General features: G+C 31.8%; 1 protein-coding gene across 2 annotated transcripts; it reads right to left on the bottom strand.

Annotated features, from left to right (window-relative positions):
- Positions 1 to 954: 954 nt before the first annotated feature.
- On the bottom strand, positions 955 to 17,992 carry LOC111427589 (Neuropeptide F receptor). Of its 2 annotated transcripts, none has more exons than XM_023062800.2 (5): positions 17,712 to 17,992; positions 8,890 to 9,128; positions 4,871 to 5,113; positions 2,619 to 2,876; positions 955 to 1,786 (listed from the first exon to the last, which is right to left on the bottom strand). In XM_023062800.2, the coding sequence occupies exons 2-5, from the start codon at positions 9,064 to 9,066 to the stop codon at positions 1,307 to 1,309; spliced, it is 1,158 nt and encodes a 385-aa protein (XP_022918568.1). In that variant the 5' UTR covers positions 9,067 to 9,128; positions 17,712 to 17,992; the 3' UTR covers positions 955 to 1,306. The 2 variants fall into 2 exon arrangements, with proteins under 2 accessions (XP_022918568.1, XP_071050106.1); XM_071194005.1 differs by lacking the exon at positions 17,712 to 17,992 and adding an exon at positions 9,198 to 9,903.
- Between the last annotated feature and the right edge of the window lie 678 nt (positions 17,993 to 18,670).

Here is an 18,670-nt window from a genome sequence, read left to right as displayed (position 1 = left end):
AAATTGCAAACCCCGGTTGTGTATCTTTGTTGACAACGTCCATGTTATTGGCTGCCGCCACCGCATTATTTATGGAGCACAGCGCGAAGAGAATATTGCGCTCCGGATTTTCCAGTGGAATTAAAAGGATTAGAAAGGATTTTACTCCAAGGAGATCTATTAAATGATAAACTGTTGGTCCCCAGCGATCGAAGATGAACCGTAATGTTGAAAGAAATTAATGGTGTAATTGTTCCACAGTGTCTTAAGCTTCTAGTAAATTGAAATTAAATGTTGAGTAAGCATTTTTTGATTAACACAGTTACCTACTTTTAATTTCTCGTCTATACGAAATATAAAAAGAAATTTATTACATGACTATTACACTAAAATCGTAGAATAATTTTTAAATCAATAACTTTTTATTAATATCTTAAATTTAATATTTCAACATTTATTAATACCCGAGAAAATTGAGTGTTATTCAAGTTAATTGATACTTTTTCAAGCATTTTACTTTGCATAGCACGTTTCAGTTTTGACGCAATTTGTAGCGCTCAGTCAATCGATGAAATTCTATTATGAAGTTCAATGAAAACTCAATTATTAACCTTTACAGTTCGCTGTTGTAATTAAAGCATGAAATTTAACTCCAAGATTTCCTCGGCGGAAATATGTAAAACACCTTTTCAAAAGAAATATTTCAGCAGTTTTTTTTCTTCATTTATTTTATTTGTAAAAGAGCAAGTTAATTTTGGTGAGGAGGGTTGGTTAAAAGCTGATCCATATGCAACACCCCGGCTTTATTAAAACAATATTTTCGGGGTAAAATAGACGGTGTACGAAGGGGTGGAAAAGCTTTCTAAAAATATCTTTCCTCTCTTCAAACATTTTTCGCACAAGATTCTTTAACGGTTTATAAATGGGAGTTACTTACCTGGAAATGTAAATTTAATTTTTAAATAAATAAGAAAATAACGTGACATTTTATTTATTCCATAAAAATTAAAAATTATATACATAGACAATAATTACATAGATGTGCATAAGCGAGAACATTTTTATGATAGATAGAGATGTGTAGTATTTACAATTTTGTGGACTCTTCAAAATTGTAAATAAATCACCGCAAATTTTATGTAAACATTTTTGATTTTACCTATACAATATAATTTTTATTTACATTTAAGCTTTTTAAATACTATATATATCTTAATGAAATAACATTTCACACACAATTCGATAAAGCGTTTTCAAAACAGTTTCTATTAAGTTACAAAGACGTCTTTAAAATCCCACCATTTCCTGTGGTGGGTTTCCTTAAAAGCTAGCTGGTAGCAAAATTACTCATTTCAGTTGAGCAATTAACGCCGGGATCCTCCAAAGCAACTTTTTCTTCTTTATTTACAATTTTTTTTGAAGATTTTCTGGTTACACTTCGTTTTTGTTCATCTTGCTCATCGCCGGTGGAGAAACACAATAAATCTTTGAACTCTTTCCAAAAGTTTTCATTTAGCCATCCGTAGAGTATCGGATTTGAACACGCCGAAGACATGCTTATCATATGACAAACAGCGTATGGAACTGGATGATAAAATTCCGCTGTGGTATCTGCGATTAAGTTGAAAACATGAAGAGGTAACCAACTGATACAAAAGATTACTGTTATGGATACTAATAGGATGTTTGTTCGTTTCAGTCTTCTTCCGCGTGTTTGTCGTCTAAGTGTATTTTGACTAGCTTCGTTACTTACAAAACCAGTCGCAAATCTATATCTCAATTTTAAATAAATACTCAGGTATGCACCCTAAAATTAATAATAAAACATTAGTTTTATGCCGTGAATATAATTAAATAATTTTAGAACGGATATTACACGAATTTAACACAGCTGTCATGTTTATTAATAATTTGCAGAAAATAATTTGGCGTAATTTCGACATGAGAACCTAAAATTTAATTTTAATGACAAGAGTCCGTAGAAATAGATTCCGGGAAATGTGTAATAACGAATCCCTGTATTAATCAATGCGTGGATTCTGAATTCCAGCAACGGTGGAAACTGGAATTTCCTTCTCTTACTAATTCCAAAAGCCCCTTTGGGATGAAAATATTTTTATATCTTTAAATTTTTAACTATATAAATCGCTCCTTCAATCGAAATTACATGTATTAAGGTACATTAAATGGTGTATTAAAAGGTGTATTAAATGTAATTAAGGTACCATCGATGTTAGTAAACGAAATTGTCGCAATGTATGTTAATGTTAACATAAACCTTTGGGAAATGTGGGAATTACAACGATACGCATGATGGGTATAGCGCAATTCCCTTAATTGAAGCATATTACAGAAACATCATTGGTGTCTGCAATCCAGTCCAATAATAGTTTACAATCGCACACGAAAGGGTCGGATTATGAACCGTAGTTAATTTTCGGTGCATGTACAATTTAGATAACATGTGAGTAGTGGCTTAGTGGTAAACCGCGTGCAACGTTTCACCAAAACAGATTCCACGTGTACATTTACGCTCGACAATTTAGAGTTGTAAAAAAAAGATCACCCGAATAATGAAGCATTAAAAAGTGTATTAAGGAAAGTTAGGCAACCAAATATACAAATTTATTATTACTTACCGAAAGTATAAAAATAGGAACTAAATACTGGAATATTAAAGCAAACACAGTATAAGCAGCCCTTCCACTTTTAAACGGCCAATCTTCAATACAAAAGTTTAAACTCAAATTGGTGTCATTAATTTTAATGTCGTGATGAATCAATGTTGTATATGCGAACATTGGAGAAGCTAAAAATAAAGTTCCACACCATATAGTGAATAAAATGATACCGGTTAAGCTTAAATTTGGGCTCTCTCTCGTTGGATACACGATAACCTAAAAAAAACAACAAATATAGAACAACTAAAAAGTAACAGATTATTTTATTTACTTCAATACAAAGTAAGTAATCTAATAAATTTTATTAAACCTGTTGCAAATGCTTTTTCGTAATAAATCCTTCCGCACACAAGGTATAAACAACTTTATGAGTTGTAAAACTATTTTAGCGTACGTTAAACTATTTAAAGTTATTTTTAGTAGGAACAATACAAAATATCAGTTTTGATTAAAATTTTTTTTATTAAAACCTTTTTAAAGGGAAACGATTCAAGTTGCTCGACAAAATTTGTCGCTTGAAAGGGCAAGGCGAAATTTTCAGGTCATTGAATTCCCTGGTCTACAATAATTACCCCTGAAAATACCTAACTCATTCAACTCCCGCGGCAAATTTAATTAAGTTGCGCCATCAACGACACGTGACAAATATTTAGCCACCTTTAACGCGTATCAGCAATTACCGCCGGCAAAGAGTCACGTTCTTGCTGCTCGTGCCGTGATTGGATATTTTAAAGATGACCGTAATTTTCCCCCGTAGCGCAAATTGTTATTATGAAATTTTCCTTTAAGCTCTAACCCTTTTACAAATTTCATACCAAATGAACATGAAAATTGCTCCTCTGAGCTGCTTACAAAAATTATTACTTTTCCTGTACTACTATGTTTTTAATTAAAATTCTCCAAGATTAGAGACTCAATTTCTTTTATATTATTAATGAATGTTTGTTAATCCTATTACTTTAAAATAATCTTCAGATAAGTCTGCAATCTCACGGTCTACATCTTGGTTACTTTGATAAAAATCTTAATGCTGATATTTTAGACACATTTTGTAACAGTTTCTGCCAAGGAAGACATTTGTTCTTTAAGGTGGAAACATAATGAATTGGTAAACTTTCCATTCCATAAACTCAACGATAATCCAGGTAAATTTATGGAGTTAACTCAGTACCCAGTAATGAATAGATCAGCACTAACACATGACGTTTTGCCAAAGCTTTGAACTAATTTTTAGAAGACTTATGGAAAATTTGTCTTCATGTTTTTCATTGCATTATCTGTGGTTAAAACATTTTGCCCCGATTTGGACGGCGTATTTTCAGTTTTAGACTTCTTATCAAAATACACAGAGAAACGTATTTAATGGAGTCGTAAATCAAGACTTGTTTACCTTTACGACGGGATTGATTGTGCAGATTTACCGCGGTATTGGGAAGGACAGTGAGTAATGACGCTATTGCCATTTTGCCAATATTTTTTACGCACTAGAGCATGAGATTTATATTAGAGGCGATAAGAATAATATATGTTTAAGTTGTAAATAAAACGAAGTGACCAAGTGGACACAAATTGAATCTATTTATAGATATTTTTTTTGTGGGTTGAGATCGCTTTTACTTTTTTTTTACAAATTATATATTAAATTTTTGTTATCTGATCAACCTATAAAAGGTATAATAAAATATGAAAGTAATTAATATAGAATTATTAATATTTTTAACGCGACCATGTATTTTTCATAAACATTAGCGTGTCACATTAAATTTTATCTACTAAATTATTTTCATATGGCTTCAGCAAGAATAATGAATAAAGGAACGCAAAATGTCCACGCAGTATATAAAAGAATATAAAATCGTGAAAAGAGCGAGTAAGTATACCCATCCGTTATAAATTTTCCTCTCTAAGCAAACACATTTCGGGAAGCGACTTTTAAACAATCTGAAAAGTGGCGAACCCCTTTCAGCCAGTCCATAAAATTCATTTTTAATCCAGTCGGAAATCCGGCCAACATATTTTCAAGAGTTGAGTGCCAGAGTTTTCAGTTTTACGACTACCGTAAAAATATCGGAAGTGTCGGTCGCAAATCAACGTACGCCAAAAAAAATACCTTATATTCTCGTATTATCTTTCATGACCTTATTTGCAAAAGGTTGGCTCGTAAAAATAAATTTCTCCCTTTAATAGGTGTAACGAAATTTACGACTTACCCTGTACCGGTCAAGTGCTATCGCTGCTATTGTGGTTGCTGTAACGAACACACTAACAGTTTGTAAAGTGTTTTTCATCTGACACAGTGTAGCGTAGTTTCCCAACGGCCAGTACTTTGTAAGTACCTCCATTAACGTCAATGGCATAGTTACTGTACAGAGAAGAAGATCTGAAATTGCTAAATTAACGATAAACATGTTCCTAGGTGTTCGCATCGATGGTTTTCTTATAACGGAGACAATCTGAAAAAAAAATTAAAGAAATAAATGGTCCAAGAATCAAGTACAAACGACGATTTCGAAGAATATCACAAAGCGAAGTAGACGGAGACAAAGGGATATTGAATGATGGAAAAGTTCATTTAAGTCTTTGAAACAGGAAACAAAATATTACTATATTGTGTTTCCTGTTTGATCCGAATTTCGCCATATACTTTTAAAATCAACGAGGCGTAACATTTTAAAAGTTCATTTATCCGATTCCTAGAATGTATCAAAAATAAGTTCCACCTACATTAAGCCAATCTCAATTATTATAAACTTCCGTCTATTTCAATTGAAAGTTTACATGATCCGTATCAATATTTGTAAACGTCACAAACATCGCATATCTCTTAATTCTATTTGGTTACATCTAGAAATAAACTGGTTTATTTTCAGAAGATGTAACCAATGAAAACCTCTATATATTATATTCGTTTTCTAGTTGAATAAATTTATACAGAGACAGAGCAAAGTAAAAATTTCCCATTAATTCCTTCGTTTCTATCGCGAGAAACTTTTGAGTTATTGAGTTTAAAACTTCACGAGGTCTAGACTAGTTTTTACTTTCATTCATAACAACCGAAACAATAACAAAGAAGGGTCACAAAGAGCTTTCACGGTTATTACTTGTTTGTCCGTCGAGAGCTTTGCGTTGTGATTAGGTTAAAATTTTTTTGCAAATATTCTGTTTGTGTCTATTTCTAAGTAATATACGGTCGAAGTTTTCAAAACTAAAAAGCAATAGAACGCGTGGTTGAGAAAATAGGAAAACACGTTTTTCGTCTCACCGCTAAAAATATAGAAACTGTAAATATCGCCTTTCATCGTGCTACCAGAAAAGTTCTCTACACACCAAAAGAGCAAAGTGCTATTCTCAAAATATTCTCTTTTTCGTACCTCTTTTTCCATTAATCGTAGGGAGATATCAAAGAATTTTGTAAAGGAAAATAACTATTTTCTATAAGTAAGCCGCTTTCTATATATTGAGAGTTTTTAGAATAAGAAGCAATTTTCCTGGGGAAGAAAACTCAAACTATCTTCACTACACGTTTCATGTGGGTAAACGAGAAGTTTCGGTTAATAAATAAAGGTGGTGCCTTTGAGGACCGTTCAAATAACATCCTAACAAGAATAAATTGCACTCTATTCCATCTAAGTAATTATTTACTCTTTAGTAATTAGAAAAAACCTAGTTCAAATTTAGTACGTTTACTTTTTAGGTTATTTTAATCATTTCATTTCTTTATATCTCATTCATTTTAAATTTTACGTTTAAAATCCACAGAGATCCATCCATCACTTTTTAATCCAGTCACACGTCCAATCTATTTTAGTTTCTCTTGAATCTTAACGATATTTTTCATGTCAACTACATTACTGTGGAGAACTCTTTTTAAAGAATTACGAACGACATACTGAAATGCGTTCCAATTTGATTTTTATGCTAAACTCTTCGCGCCATTCGATGTTAAGTATGATTGAATTGTCTAACTTTGGATACGATGTCGAGTAAACATATCATTTGTATGCAGAGCTACCCGTTAGGCAATGTAGAAAGTTTACGTTGCGACGAGGAGTAAACAATAAGATATTAGTTAGTTGCTAATTTAGGGTAATATAGGGTAAGTTGATATTATGTCGTCAAAAAACAATAACTTTTATAGTATTCCATTTTAACACAGTAATTGGACTGCTCAAGTACTCCAGCGAGATCACGGAAAGGTTGCCCAACAGCTAAAGGAAATTTATCTACGTTGGTATATAACACTTTGTCTGCAAAAATAAAGTAGTCGATCAATTTGATAAGAAATTAATTCAATAAACGGGTATGGATGTCAAAAATTGGATGTCAAAACCTACCCATGTTTTAGTTTGGTTGTATGGTTGAGGTTGGAGTTAGTTTGGAGAAATAAGACAAGAGCAAAAAGATTGAATGCGAATATGGTTACTTCTGAAAACCAAGGTAGATTGCAAGAGGCATTAATGAAAATGCAAAGGAAATGAAAATTGTAATGGAAGCAGTCAAGTTAACACACCAGCTGTTGGGCATGCTTAACAATAAAAAATATATCATTAATATTAATATTAAGGAGTAATGGACTGAAACCGCGTGGGAATAATATTCATTATCTAACACAACGTACATTCTCTCGTGAATATAGAAAGCAATCCAACAAAGCAAATTACCATTTATTTTAATTTCTGTAAGCTGTTTAGAGAAGCATAAAATCAAACCACAATAATTTCTAGAATATATTTTATATTATATTTAAGTAGCTAAAATATTGTACGCAACATTATTGATTTAGATTTTGTGTAGGCAACGTTTATAAGTAATGAAACCTGGTAACAGCTTGGCAATATTGCATAACCATGATGAATAGCTCCTTAAAATAAGGAAACATTTGCCCCCTTATTGCTTTGTGGTTTTGTTTTAGGGGAAAACGCTTATAAACTAGGAGTAATTCCTCTAAATAGAAATTTGTTAACTGAAACACAAATTAGTAGAAATAATTGCTTTGAAGCTGAGGTGAACATGTGTGGATTACAATTATAATTACAGTTTCCAATTAATATTGAGTTCTATTTTAAGAACATAAACGATTTAATATAAAAAAAATATTAATAATAATAATAATCTTTATTAACGAAAATATGCTATTAAGCATTATCGCAAGTCAGTAGTACAAGATAGAAATGCTGTATAGTAATACATATTACTAGTCATAAATAACCTACTTATATAGATATAATATACAGACTTACATAACACGGGACCACTAGAACGCGAAAAGAAAAGCAAAAACACAACATCAATATACATGAACTTCCTTTAGAAAGAAGTAAATCAAGCAAGTTCAGATTATTTATACACGAATTTCGATAAATCACGAATTACAAAAGCGGGAAGGCTTTGGGTTGGTTTTATAAACGGTACTGCTGGATCTAAAATAATCGATTCCGGTTTTGCAATGAGAAAATGTTAACATGTTTATTGTACAACGAGCGCAGGTTGCGTTATTGCCCGTTTATTGAGTTACTTCCATCAAACGTGCATTCGAGCTTTTAGAACTTAGACATACTCGAGATAATGGACAAAGTATCTGCGAAAATTGCTGGTAATAGACCAGAATTTCCTGTTAAATTTAGGTAATTGGTTCAAACTTAGTACTAAGCTCTCTAGGGAGACAGTTAAAATCTATTGTTTAAACTTTACCAACGTCTGGTATAACAGTTACACGATGATTTCTTGAACATGTTTCCACAAAGGTCTGTTTATTATTTACAAAATTTACGATCCGACTTTAAATTATTATTGCAGGCGAGTGTTAAGTTTCTGGGAAGAATTGATTTATTAGGTATTTTATGTGTTGAAACTGTAAATATTATATGAAAAAGAGGAAGTTATAAAATTTTCCGTTTTTAACACATTAAAAAGTTTTTTATATAAAAGTAACATGACCATTACAAAAAAAGGACAAATTTGCTTCACGTCTCTTCGTTTTAAAATTTACAACAGCAGTAACCATTTGAAATTCAACCCGTAAGGTACTGAAACGAACTTTTGCTAGTTCTTTTCCGTAATTGGTCGGCGAAGTATCGAACCCAACGTTCTTTAGATGCCACTGTAAGCTTTTTATATTGCCCCAGTAACTACGTCGACATAGAAACACGCCCTTTTTTTTAATCGAATTTAATTAGTTTTCAGGTTTTTTCGTCTACTTCACTCGATGGGGATTATTAGTTTCACTTACCACCAACATATTTCCTAAAGCGCCAATCAATATTAATATGCTGTACAGGATTATTAATACGGCGAAAGCTGGTTCCCCAACAGCACGATTATTCATGTATTTAGATACCAAGTCATTATCGAATTGGTTTTGATAATCCATAACGTTAAATGTGCCGTTACTGATGTTCAACTCCATTTTGGTTGTCTAAATCAGATTTATGTTATTCTTTTTTTCACCAATTTGTCTCTCCAACAGTTCTGGAAATAAAAGATATTATTATTAGGAATAAAAGTAATCTAGAGTAAAATTTTAAATATTTTGATTACTGTAAAATGTGATTAAAGTGTTAATTAAAACATTTCTCTTCGTGAAATTTAAATTTAGTTTCTGCTTGCTATTCCAGTCACTCGTTTTCTCATTATCTTGAACAAATATTGTATACGACATACGATGTAAACATAAAAAATCGTTGAAAAGGGAATTTGTGAAATGAGTTCCTTGATTAGTGTTTAACCTAAGAAAACTACTAAAAATAATTTGTTAAAAGCAATCACAAAATAATCAGCAACAATCTTTTACGACCTGTCAACACGTTTGATTGATATACTGAGGTTTAGTCGCAAAAATAACGAGCACACATCTAAAGGTGAGTTTGTATAACCATTAGTATCAATGGATATTAAAGAAATTATTTACATATCATTTTCTGTTAACACAACTCCTGTTTTGGGGCTAAATCTGTAACGTTACAGTATCAAGTATCAAAACCGATGAAAACCCGGTGGTGTTTGCTGAGGAATTATTGCGAAATCGCTATAATCCAGAACTAGCTCACTTTGCCACGGAGTTTGTAGATATTTGAAACCTCCTGCAGACTGGTTGAATTGGCGCACCGAGATTAGCAATTCTGTAGAAGCTGTTGTAAATGGTAATTAGTTCCGATTGGGATCAACTCGGAATAGTAAATAGTAATAGTTCAAGTATCATATTAATTACATTACTATTTTCAATAATTTAACGATTTCATTTTAAATATAAATTTAGATTGAATCAGATTATCGATTAAAACTAATTAGCTGGTTCTTTATATGTAACGTTTTGATCATATCAAATTTCAATTAATTTAACATCGGGTTAAACATATTAAATGGAAACTACAACGTGCACATGTTCATTTTGAATCGATTCTCATAGAATACATATTTAAAATAGACAAATTGTTCAATCGCTTCATACATTATAGACTAAAATATCATTATCTAAAGTGCTCCCTTTCGGATCATCGACTCGACTTTATATTACTGTCGATATCTTTCCAATTATCTGAGCCGACTGGAAGTTCATCGACTGGCGTGAACTTTTGGAGCAAAATACCACTTTACGGAATTAAGTTTGCACCATATCACGATGTCGTGGTTTGCATATAAAATGATGTTTTCACAGTCAAATTAAGTTCTTTGATTTACCGACACTAAAACTAACTTTGAATAATTATCAAGATTTAACAGAATGTACTAAAATTGCATCCGCCTTAAACATACAACATTTACCGCATTAAATCTGTGAAAACGTTATCGTACTTTATCTGTATTAGTTGCTACTGTATACACGTTAAACGCATCTGCGTTGCACTTTAGATAAACGCGGTGCTGTTTATAATTGGGATGGGTTACACAATGTTAAAACTTACTCCGTTTCCTGGCTGCATATTATTTAATGGGACGTCCATGAAATATTACGGAAACAAGTAATACAGAACATTCCAAACGGAAACCGAAACGAATTCTATTAAACTATTTATATGATTTACAAAAATTTAAGCGATACATTTACATTTTTATATCCTATTACTTTATTATTTTATAATATAGCCACAAAAACATTTTCAAAGAAATTGGGAATTCTATAAAAAACTTGACGTAGAAATACGTTCTTATTTTATATGAACGTGACATCAAGGAGAAGGCGTGTTTATTGATACGTATTTTTTTCCAGCAAAAGAAAATATTCATATAACTTTGATCTTTTTTGAGGATCCTTTAATTGGCAGGTAGCCGAAGAAAGAAAACATGACTTCATTCATAAATTTACATAAAATAAATTTATATTAACATATTGATATTTAAAAATATACGAAGTGATTGATTGAAGTTATAACAACGTTTGAGAGGTGATAATGAAAATTACAATCAACACTACTTACACAGTGAGAGCTTATAATATAAAAAAAATCGATAAACACTATCAAAAATAGAACTATTCCGGGAAATACTTAGATTATCATGGGCATTTAAAAGCAAATAAATGTGAATGTATCGAACGATGTTGTGAAATTGAATCATTCGACTTACTAAAGAAAAAAAATGTATACTGAAATATCTATGAATCTACCAGAATACGTAGGTATTCAAGATAATGGTCAGGTCATCCTTTCTTTTTGTGCCCAAAAAATTCACTGTATAATCGGCATAAAATTGCTAACATACACGATACTTGACAATCTTGATAGTATAAGGAGACTAAATCCAATCAAATCTTGTTCTTGACTAAACCCGTGAAGTTTCCACCAATACATTACCATCATAGGAATAACAATTATACAGAACGAAATAGGTTTATCATAACAGCCAACAGTGAAGTACAACTTATGAGAATATTTTTAAACTTAAATTTCACTAAAACAAGAATTTTTGTAAATGAAGCAACCCCAAGAATAACCCATAATTTCAGCCCCTCATGTCTAAGTAATATAAGTTATGCTTAATTTGAAATTTTTAGGGGATGAATGTTTATGGTATATAATTCGATTTTTACAATCACTGTTTACACCAAAAACTTCGGCATAACTTATTCGTTATAAAATGAGAATGAAATTTTTAATATCAAGTTAAAGCTGAACATCCCCCTTTAAAATAAATTGTAAAGTATGTTAGACAACAACATTTTTATATTAATTTTAAAATTATCGAAAGATGAAAATAGGTAGATCTTTGCATTAAAGTAAATTTCGTGTTGAATATTTCAGAAAACAATTTATATCAAATGTATGTAAATTGTCCGTGCACAAGTACGTGTGTACAATTGTCTTACATCGCTAGAACTGCCCATATTATCTATATTAATGGTTACTATCATGTTGTCAGAAACGAATCCTCAAAAATTTATTTATCTTGCATATGATAAAAGCACAAACTAAAATGTTTATCGAAACCCGCAATTTACTTGGAAAAATAAACGTCACGCTAGTGCTAACCAGTATCAATAAACAGCTTGTCTCGTCAAATAAAATAATCTCGGTATAGGGGAAAATTTATGCATTTCAACCAGCTGATAGCGCAAAAAATAAAATGTTTTACGAACGGCGGCATTTTGTTAAACGGATTGTGCTGTTCGCTCGAAAACATTTCGGTCCGATTTGGACGCAATAAATTCGTTTATCCAGCACCGCGGGGTTGGTACCGAGGACACATCTAGTTTAATACATAAAGACATTAATCTTCTCGGAACATCCCTATCTAATTAATGGGAAATTCAAGTACACAAATGGCCCGGACACTGCTGGAGAACACCGTAATCTACACAGAAATGGCCATCAACTTAATTTTATCTAAAAATAAACATTTGCAACTTTAATATTGTCTACGATTTAATAAACTTTAATAAAAACTAATTTTGTTGTAATTTGGCATTGTTAAGTTGAACCTATTTGTAGGATTTAATCCCGGGCTGAGCTGATTTCTTGATATTTATAAATACCCCAAAATCGTAAAATGTCGTAAACGACTCTATTTATTACCCCTCCTGAATCTTGTTTACGTAGAGGTGTTAATTTACATAATCACGAACTATATATATAAAGATAGCAGGATGTTAAGCATTCATTTTAATGGAACCAGTAGGTAGATGTTAAAAGGTGTTTATAGAATTTATCGCCTATTACCAAAAAATATAGTTTCTCTCATCTAATAAAATATTATCCTTTTATTTTCTATACCGTTCTCAATGATTTATCTTAAATCGAAATGCATTTTATAATTTATCAATTTATCATGCTGCCCTTACGTTTCGCAGGCTCCACGTTGCGTTCTACAACCATAAATCAACCTACACTACTACTGAAATACTCGAAATACAAAACGGATGGGTGGGACTTCAAAATCCCAACTCATACATAAATATGCAGAAATATCCATGGGGCGCATGAAACATGACCACTTTTAAATTTGCGAATTCGAACCGGAAGCCAATATACTTCAAAACGTTGATGTATCTACTTATTTTTTGGTGGAAATACATAAATATTTGTTTCAACAAAACGGAAAAAAAAATATATCTCCGTTAAAAATACAAAAGAGCACAAACATTTCATAAAAAGGAAAAAGTTGGAAATTAAAAATAAAACGTGCCAATTTTCCAATTTAATTCAAAGAGAATAATGTCACTCATTAACGAGACAAAGAAAGATTGGAGGGTAAGAAAATAGGAACAAAATGCTCAACTGGAACTAATCTTGAAAGTTTTGCGGTCTAATTGAATATTCCTGTAATACGTACTCCTCCTTTTTGGGGCGACTGTTTAAGTCAGTTTTAATTGAAAACTGAACGCGCATTCGAGAAGAAGGATTAAAAAGTAGTTTTTCAATTTGTCATTGAAAAAGATCTCTAATTTTATTTAATTATTACAAAATATACCTAAGTAATATCTCAAACATGGAAAACTAAAACAAAAAAAAAAGATACTTGTATTTATTGCTAGGTGGGTTTTTGCCAGAATTCTAAATAGCAGTAATTTTGTTTCTCCGGACAGCGTCAATTTGGAAACTAAACTAAGTGTAGAAAATAGTCACGCTTGACTAAATTAAATTCCAAAATTACCGGGGACGAATTTTCCAATTACGTTTCGGATTTCAAGAGTTTCCACAACGATTTACTGCGGTCAATGGAACGTTTAGTATCTTGGTGAACGACCCTTGTACAGGACAACAGACTCCTTGTTATCCCTCCGAAATCGGTCTTTTAGTATGGAGGATTACTCCTCTTGTAACCAAAATACTTCCCATTCAAACCAGAAGACGATAAAATCCCCTCGATTTTCAAGCTGGAATAAATAACCTCTCTATATAAGAAAGTTCTACTATAATTTAAAATTTTACGCTTTTTAGGAAAAATTGATGATTTAAAAAACATATTCGTCATTTGTGCTAACAGGTCGATTTAACACTTGTATCGTTACGTATCTATCCAATAGAAGAATAACAAAAGATCCGTGATTTATAGGTACTAAAATTGGGATGAACGCAATACCCGAACGATTCTTTTAAATCCTGGACGGTTCCCGTTCTATGTTCGGATTTATTTTAAAGCATTTCAAAAACGGATTACGTCACGATTTCCATCAATTGAGTTACCGTTATTATTCCAGTTCATATTGAACTAAATCCTGATATTAGCACATTGTTTGAATAATCATACAAACATAAATACAATTGAAACTTTGTTGGTTTCATGCATAAAAATTATCTAAGTGGATTTGATTTCCGTTTTATTACGCAGAGTGCATAATAAAAAAGAAGATTTATTTCAAAGAAATGTTATATAAAAGAGAAAATGTACCGTCTTTCCATTTCTCGGGAACAGCTAGTCGTTTGAATCGGATGAAACGAATATCATTTTCAGGTAGTTTTCTTGGTTGCATAACGCAAGTTGAATTTATTTACTCAAACAGGATGAAAATGTAATTCCTTTTTTGTCAATTTTAATTTCTTTATCGAAATGTAAAAAATATAATATCTTAGTTTCTAAATTATTTAAAAATTGCTTTTCATTAAAATATTGCAAAAGGTCGTTCAAAGGTGCTCCTGTGTATTAAGTTAATGCGAAATTTCTGTCCCTTTGACACGGACCATTGAAGCTTTAAAAGCTTTGTCTTGCAGGAATATTCTAGGATTCTAATAATAAAATTATTCGAGAATTAGGTGTAATGAATTCCATTCACAATTAGAACCGGTATCAAAGAACGTTTTTCAGTTGAAGAATAACGTAATTCAATTACTGTGAAAATGGAAGCTTTGTGCATTTTGGGGCATTCGCGCATAAACTTAATTACTGCAGAATTATATATGTATTAAATTAATTGTTATGAATTATGTTAAAAATGTTATTTGAGTCTTCATACTCTCACAAAAACAAAGTATATGGAGATAAGAAATTATCTAGTTCAATTGAGTTTCGAATTCATTGCTTCAGGGATGAAATATGTAAAACTTTTAGAATTATTCTATTCCTCGCATACATTTCGTAATAAAAACAATTTTTAAATTTTTATTTTAATTTTTTATGTTTTATTCATTGAAATTCTTTGAGGCTTAAACATGTTACAGAAACGACGGTTATTATCTAATACCGAAGAAAAAGACAAAATACCATAAAAAATAAATAGATCTTAAAAAGGCAATTAATATAGGAGCTAAAAAACACAAAGGTATAACAAAAAATTACAATCTAATTTAATTAAGACCAAATGAAAGCATATAGCAACTTTATAAGCAATAAAGTGAGGCAACCAACCTCACAACACACCCGATGAACCTTGCAATAGAGCCTCCTAACGCAAAAATGTCTGTTTAAATTTTAATGATTTGTGGAATTCTACCTTCAACTTTATTTCATTAACCAGATAAAGAGACTTCCCGTGAAATAACACTAAATAACCACCCAGAAGTCAAAAAAGCTTTCCTAACTATATATACTTACCTAACCAAGAGATATCAACACCCTTTACTCTACGAGCACTTTCCTACTATAAACATAGATCACACACAGCATAAATATGGGTTGCTTCAAAAAAGCGTCTTCAACGAGCCATAAGCCCTACCACAAAACATTCTTATGTGACCAGAATAAGATAGAACTTTTTATTAAATAAGATACTTTTCTTCAATATATTTACGTTCAAAAACAAATTATAAATGAATATTGTGAACTGTAGCGTATATCACAAAGAACCCTTGTGGTACACCAGATGCAACTACTACAGAAATCGAGTTGATACCATTCAGCGTGACTGCTCTAGCAATTTATCTCATGGCCCGCCACATCCGGGGATGCTTCGGTAACAAGGTATATTTCTTCTCGACGTTTAAAGCACTCTGTATTTCTGGGTGACACGGTACTTCGGACATCTGCAATTGCCACATCACCCCTGATTAAAAGACGTAACACTCCTGAACGACGAAGCGTTCTACGCTAGAATCTCTTTTTTAATATAGAGGTACATGCACGCGCAAAAACATGAGTTTCCCCGCTTAATCTTGTTCGTTGTAGCTAATTATACATCTTTGTTCACCAACTTCCAGCGATTGAGCATATGCCCCCTAGAGTCCTACCACATCCGGAACAGCTTCGTGTAGTCTGCATCCAAATCAAATTTTAGATACAGTCTAGTAGAGAGTGAGGTTGTCCAAAAACCTGGATTTCCCCGCATAATCACCACTAACGAAGTAACTAGGCATAGCCATTAAAACCCTAACTCTATATTCATGTACAATAACTTTCAGCGACACGTGGCTAAGTTTCTGGAACTTAGCCGATGGGCTACGTCCCCCCTAAGTAGCTTATAACTGTTTGTCCCAAGTACCATAAATTTGTTGGTTGAACATTTGTTGGTGCAAATTTGTTGATTGTGTTTTTACCGAGATCAATTCGAGGTATTACGCAAGATTCTGACGCTTCACGCTTTGAACTTGGGACATTTTGCATTGTTCCAACTGTTCGGTGTGCGGTGTTTATTACAAAAGATATAAATAGAACGTTGTTATTTCTTGTGCGGTTTCCTGGTATTGTCCGTAACAATTAATTATTTCTTAGTATCCGCAAATACTGCTAATTTGGTCAATAAATTTAACCCAAATAATCCAAATCTATGAGCACAATCCACCAACAAATTAATGGTACTACAAAATGGTTATTTTACACTAATTATTAATGATTAAAGTAATTAAAACAATCCAGCCACTTTATAACCACCAATGATGCTTTGAAACGATGCTCCAAAATCCGCAAAGTTACGTCAAATCCAGAACTACGGAAGTAAATAATTTGCTAACGTTGGCAGTAAAAGCGTAATTGACTTTGCAAATATGACTTTATTAATTTTATTTTCTGAAGAGTAATCATAAAACTAGTTAAGAAGATCCAAGCTTTAATTTAAGGTATTTATTCGGATAATAAAGGAAATCAAAATAAATTTGTTTGAATTCCTTTTTATATGAAACCATAAAAAAACTTTTATATCTGACAAATAGCCAGAAGATGTTAATTTCAAGGTTTATTATAAACACAATTTAAAAATGTTGTTTTTTCTTTAGATATTTTTGTTTAAGGCAATAAATGTGTACTAGAAAAAAATCTAATCCCAATCAAAAAGTACTTTCCACGAGTAAATTTTTGTATCTCATGACATGTCATAACATGTTAGATAATCGATGGGGCATCCAGCTGTGGAATGTCGATTAATCAGAAAAATGTCATGCGGGATCACAATATTGCCTGTTTATCATTTAATATTTTGACATAAATCAAATTAATCAAATACGTAATATAAACATTAAAAAAATTTGGATTAATTTAACATATAACATGACTATTGATTTTAAATTGAAGGTAAGAACAAAGGTTGCTCATTAAAAGTTAAGAGTGTTGTTGAGGTCCTTGTTTATACTAAAACTTAGATGATAATCCTTTCAACTCGACGAAACTTTTAATTATGAGTACTACATTACATAAATAATAATTTAAACTGTAAGAAAACTCAACAAACTTAAAAAAGTATTAATTACTTACCATAAAGACATTTTAAACAACATCGCACCTAAAAATCATGTCAAGATAATTTTTATAAAAATTTATCTTAAAAAAGTTCAAAACGAAAACACTCCACGAAGATTTTCGAACGCGTTTAAAACAAGATTAGACATTATTATAATTCGCAATTGATGTCGTTTATGCAAAAATGAATCTTTCTAAAACTTTGTGATCAGACCGTAACGTGAACGTTTCGTCGCGGACGTTGAGGGAGCTTTAAAGCACCGGGTTATTGGGCGCGCTTGTAGAAAGCTACTGAAGCGCAAGTGTTTTGAAACGTTACAAGACTCACAGCGAATGCGTCGCGTCCCGACGCCTGAAAACTCGAGCATGACTACAATAGATTTGAAAGAACTGCGATAGGTATAACGTAATTATTGCTTCAGCAAAAAAAATAACATTTATTTTATGTAGAGGTTTTGGTAAATAGGAAATTACCACCATAATAGTATTATAAAAAGTATTTTAACACAATTTTTTTTCAATTTATCATATCAAACGAAAAGGGTAAAAAAGAGCGGACAAATGAAGTACTGAAAAAAAGGCTTCCACTTTGTCTACACCAAAATTCATTTAAACATTTTTTTGTCCTCGTTTTCAGGAATTTTATTTTATCATTAAAAAGCACACCGTTTAACTATTTATTTACAACCTCGCTGATACAAACATTCGAACCAAATTCGTTAACGATCGTAAATCACGTTTCTGATCGACAAATTGAGATCACAATGGTAAATGTGTGCCCTAATTCATCGCGATGAGTCGATTGTGTATTTATACCCGCAAAGAATGTTTGATTGTTGCGTCGGTTATTGGATTGCAATCGACACGTATAGTGTTAATAGTGGGCTCAATTACACAATTAGTATGTGGACGATCAGAAACACAAACTGATCGTTGCATATTAATCTGGAATACATTTAACCCGAGTTATATAC

This window comes from Onthophagus taurus, chromosome 2 (genome assembly GCF_036711975.1).
Source record: "Onthophagus taurus isolate NC chromosome 2, IU_Otau_3.0, whole genome shotgun sequence".
Classification (NCBI taxonomy): domain Eukaryota; kingdom Metazoa; phylum Arthropoda; class Insecta; order Coleoptera; family Scarabaeidae; genus Onthophagus; species Onthophagus taurus.
This window is presented reverse-complemented; position numbering and strand designations above follow the sequence as displayed.

Coding starts and splice junctions, on each gene's coding strand:
- LOC111427589 (XM_023062800.2), bottom strand. CDS start 9,066: ATGGAGTTGAACATCAGTAACGGCACATTTAACGTTATGGATTATCAA. Junction 5,114..8,889: donor CTTTAGGAAATATGTTGGTG/GTAAGTGAAACT, acceptor TTTTTTTTTCAG/ATTGTCTCCGTTATAAGAAA. Junction 1,787..2,618: donor TTCCTATTTTTATACTTTCG/GTAAGTAATAAT, acceptor TATTAATTTTAG/GGTGCATACCTGAGTATTTA.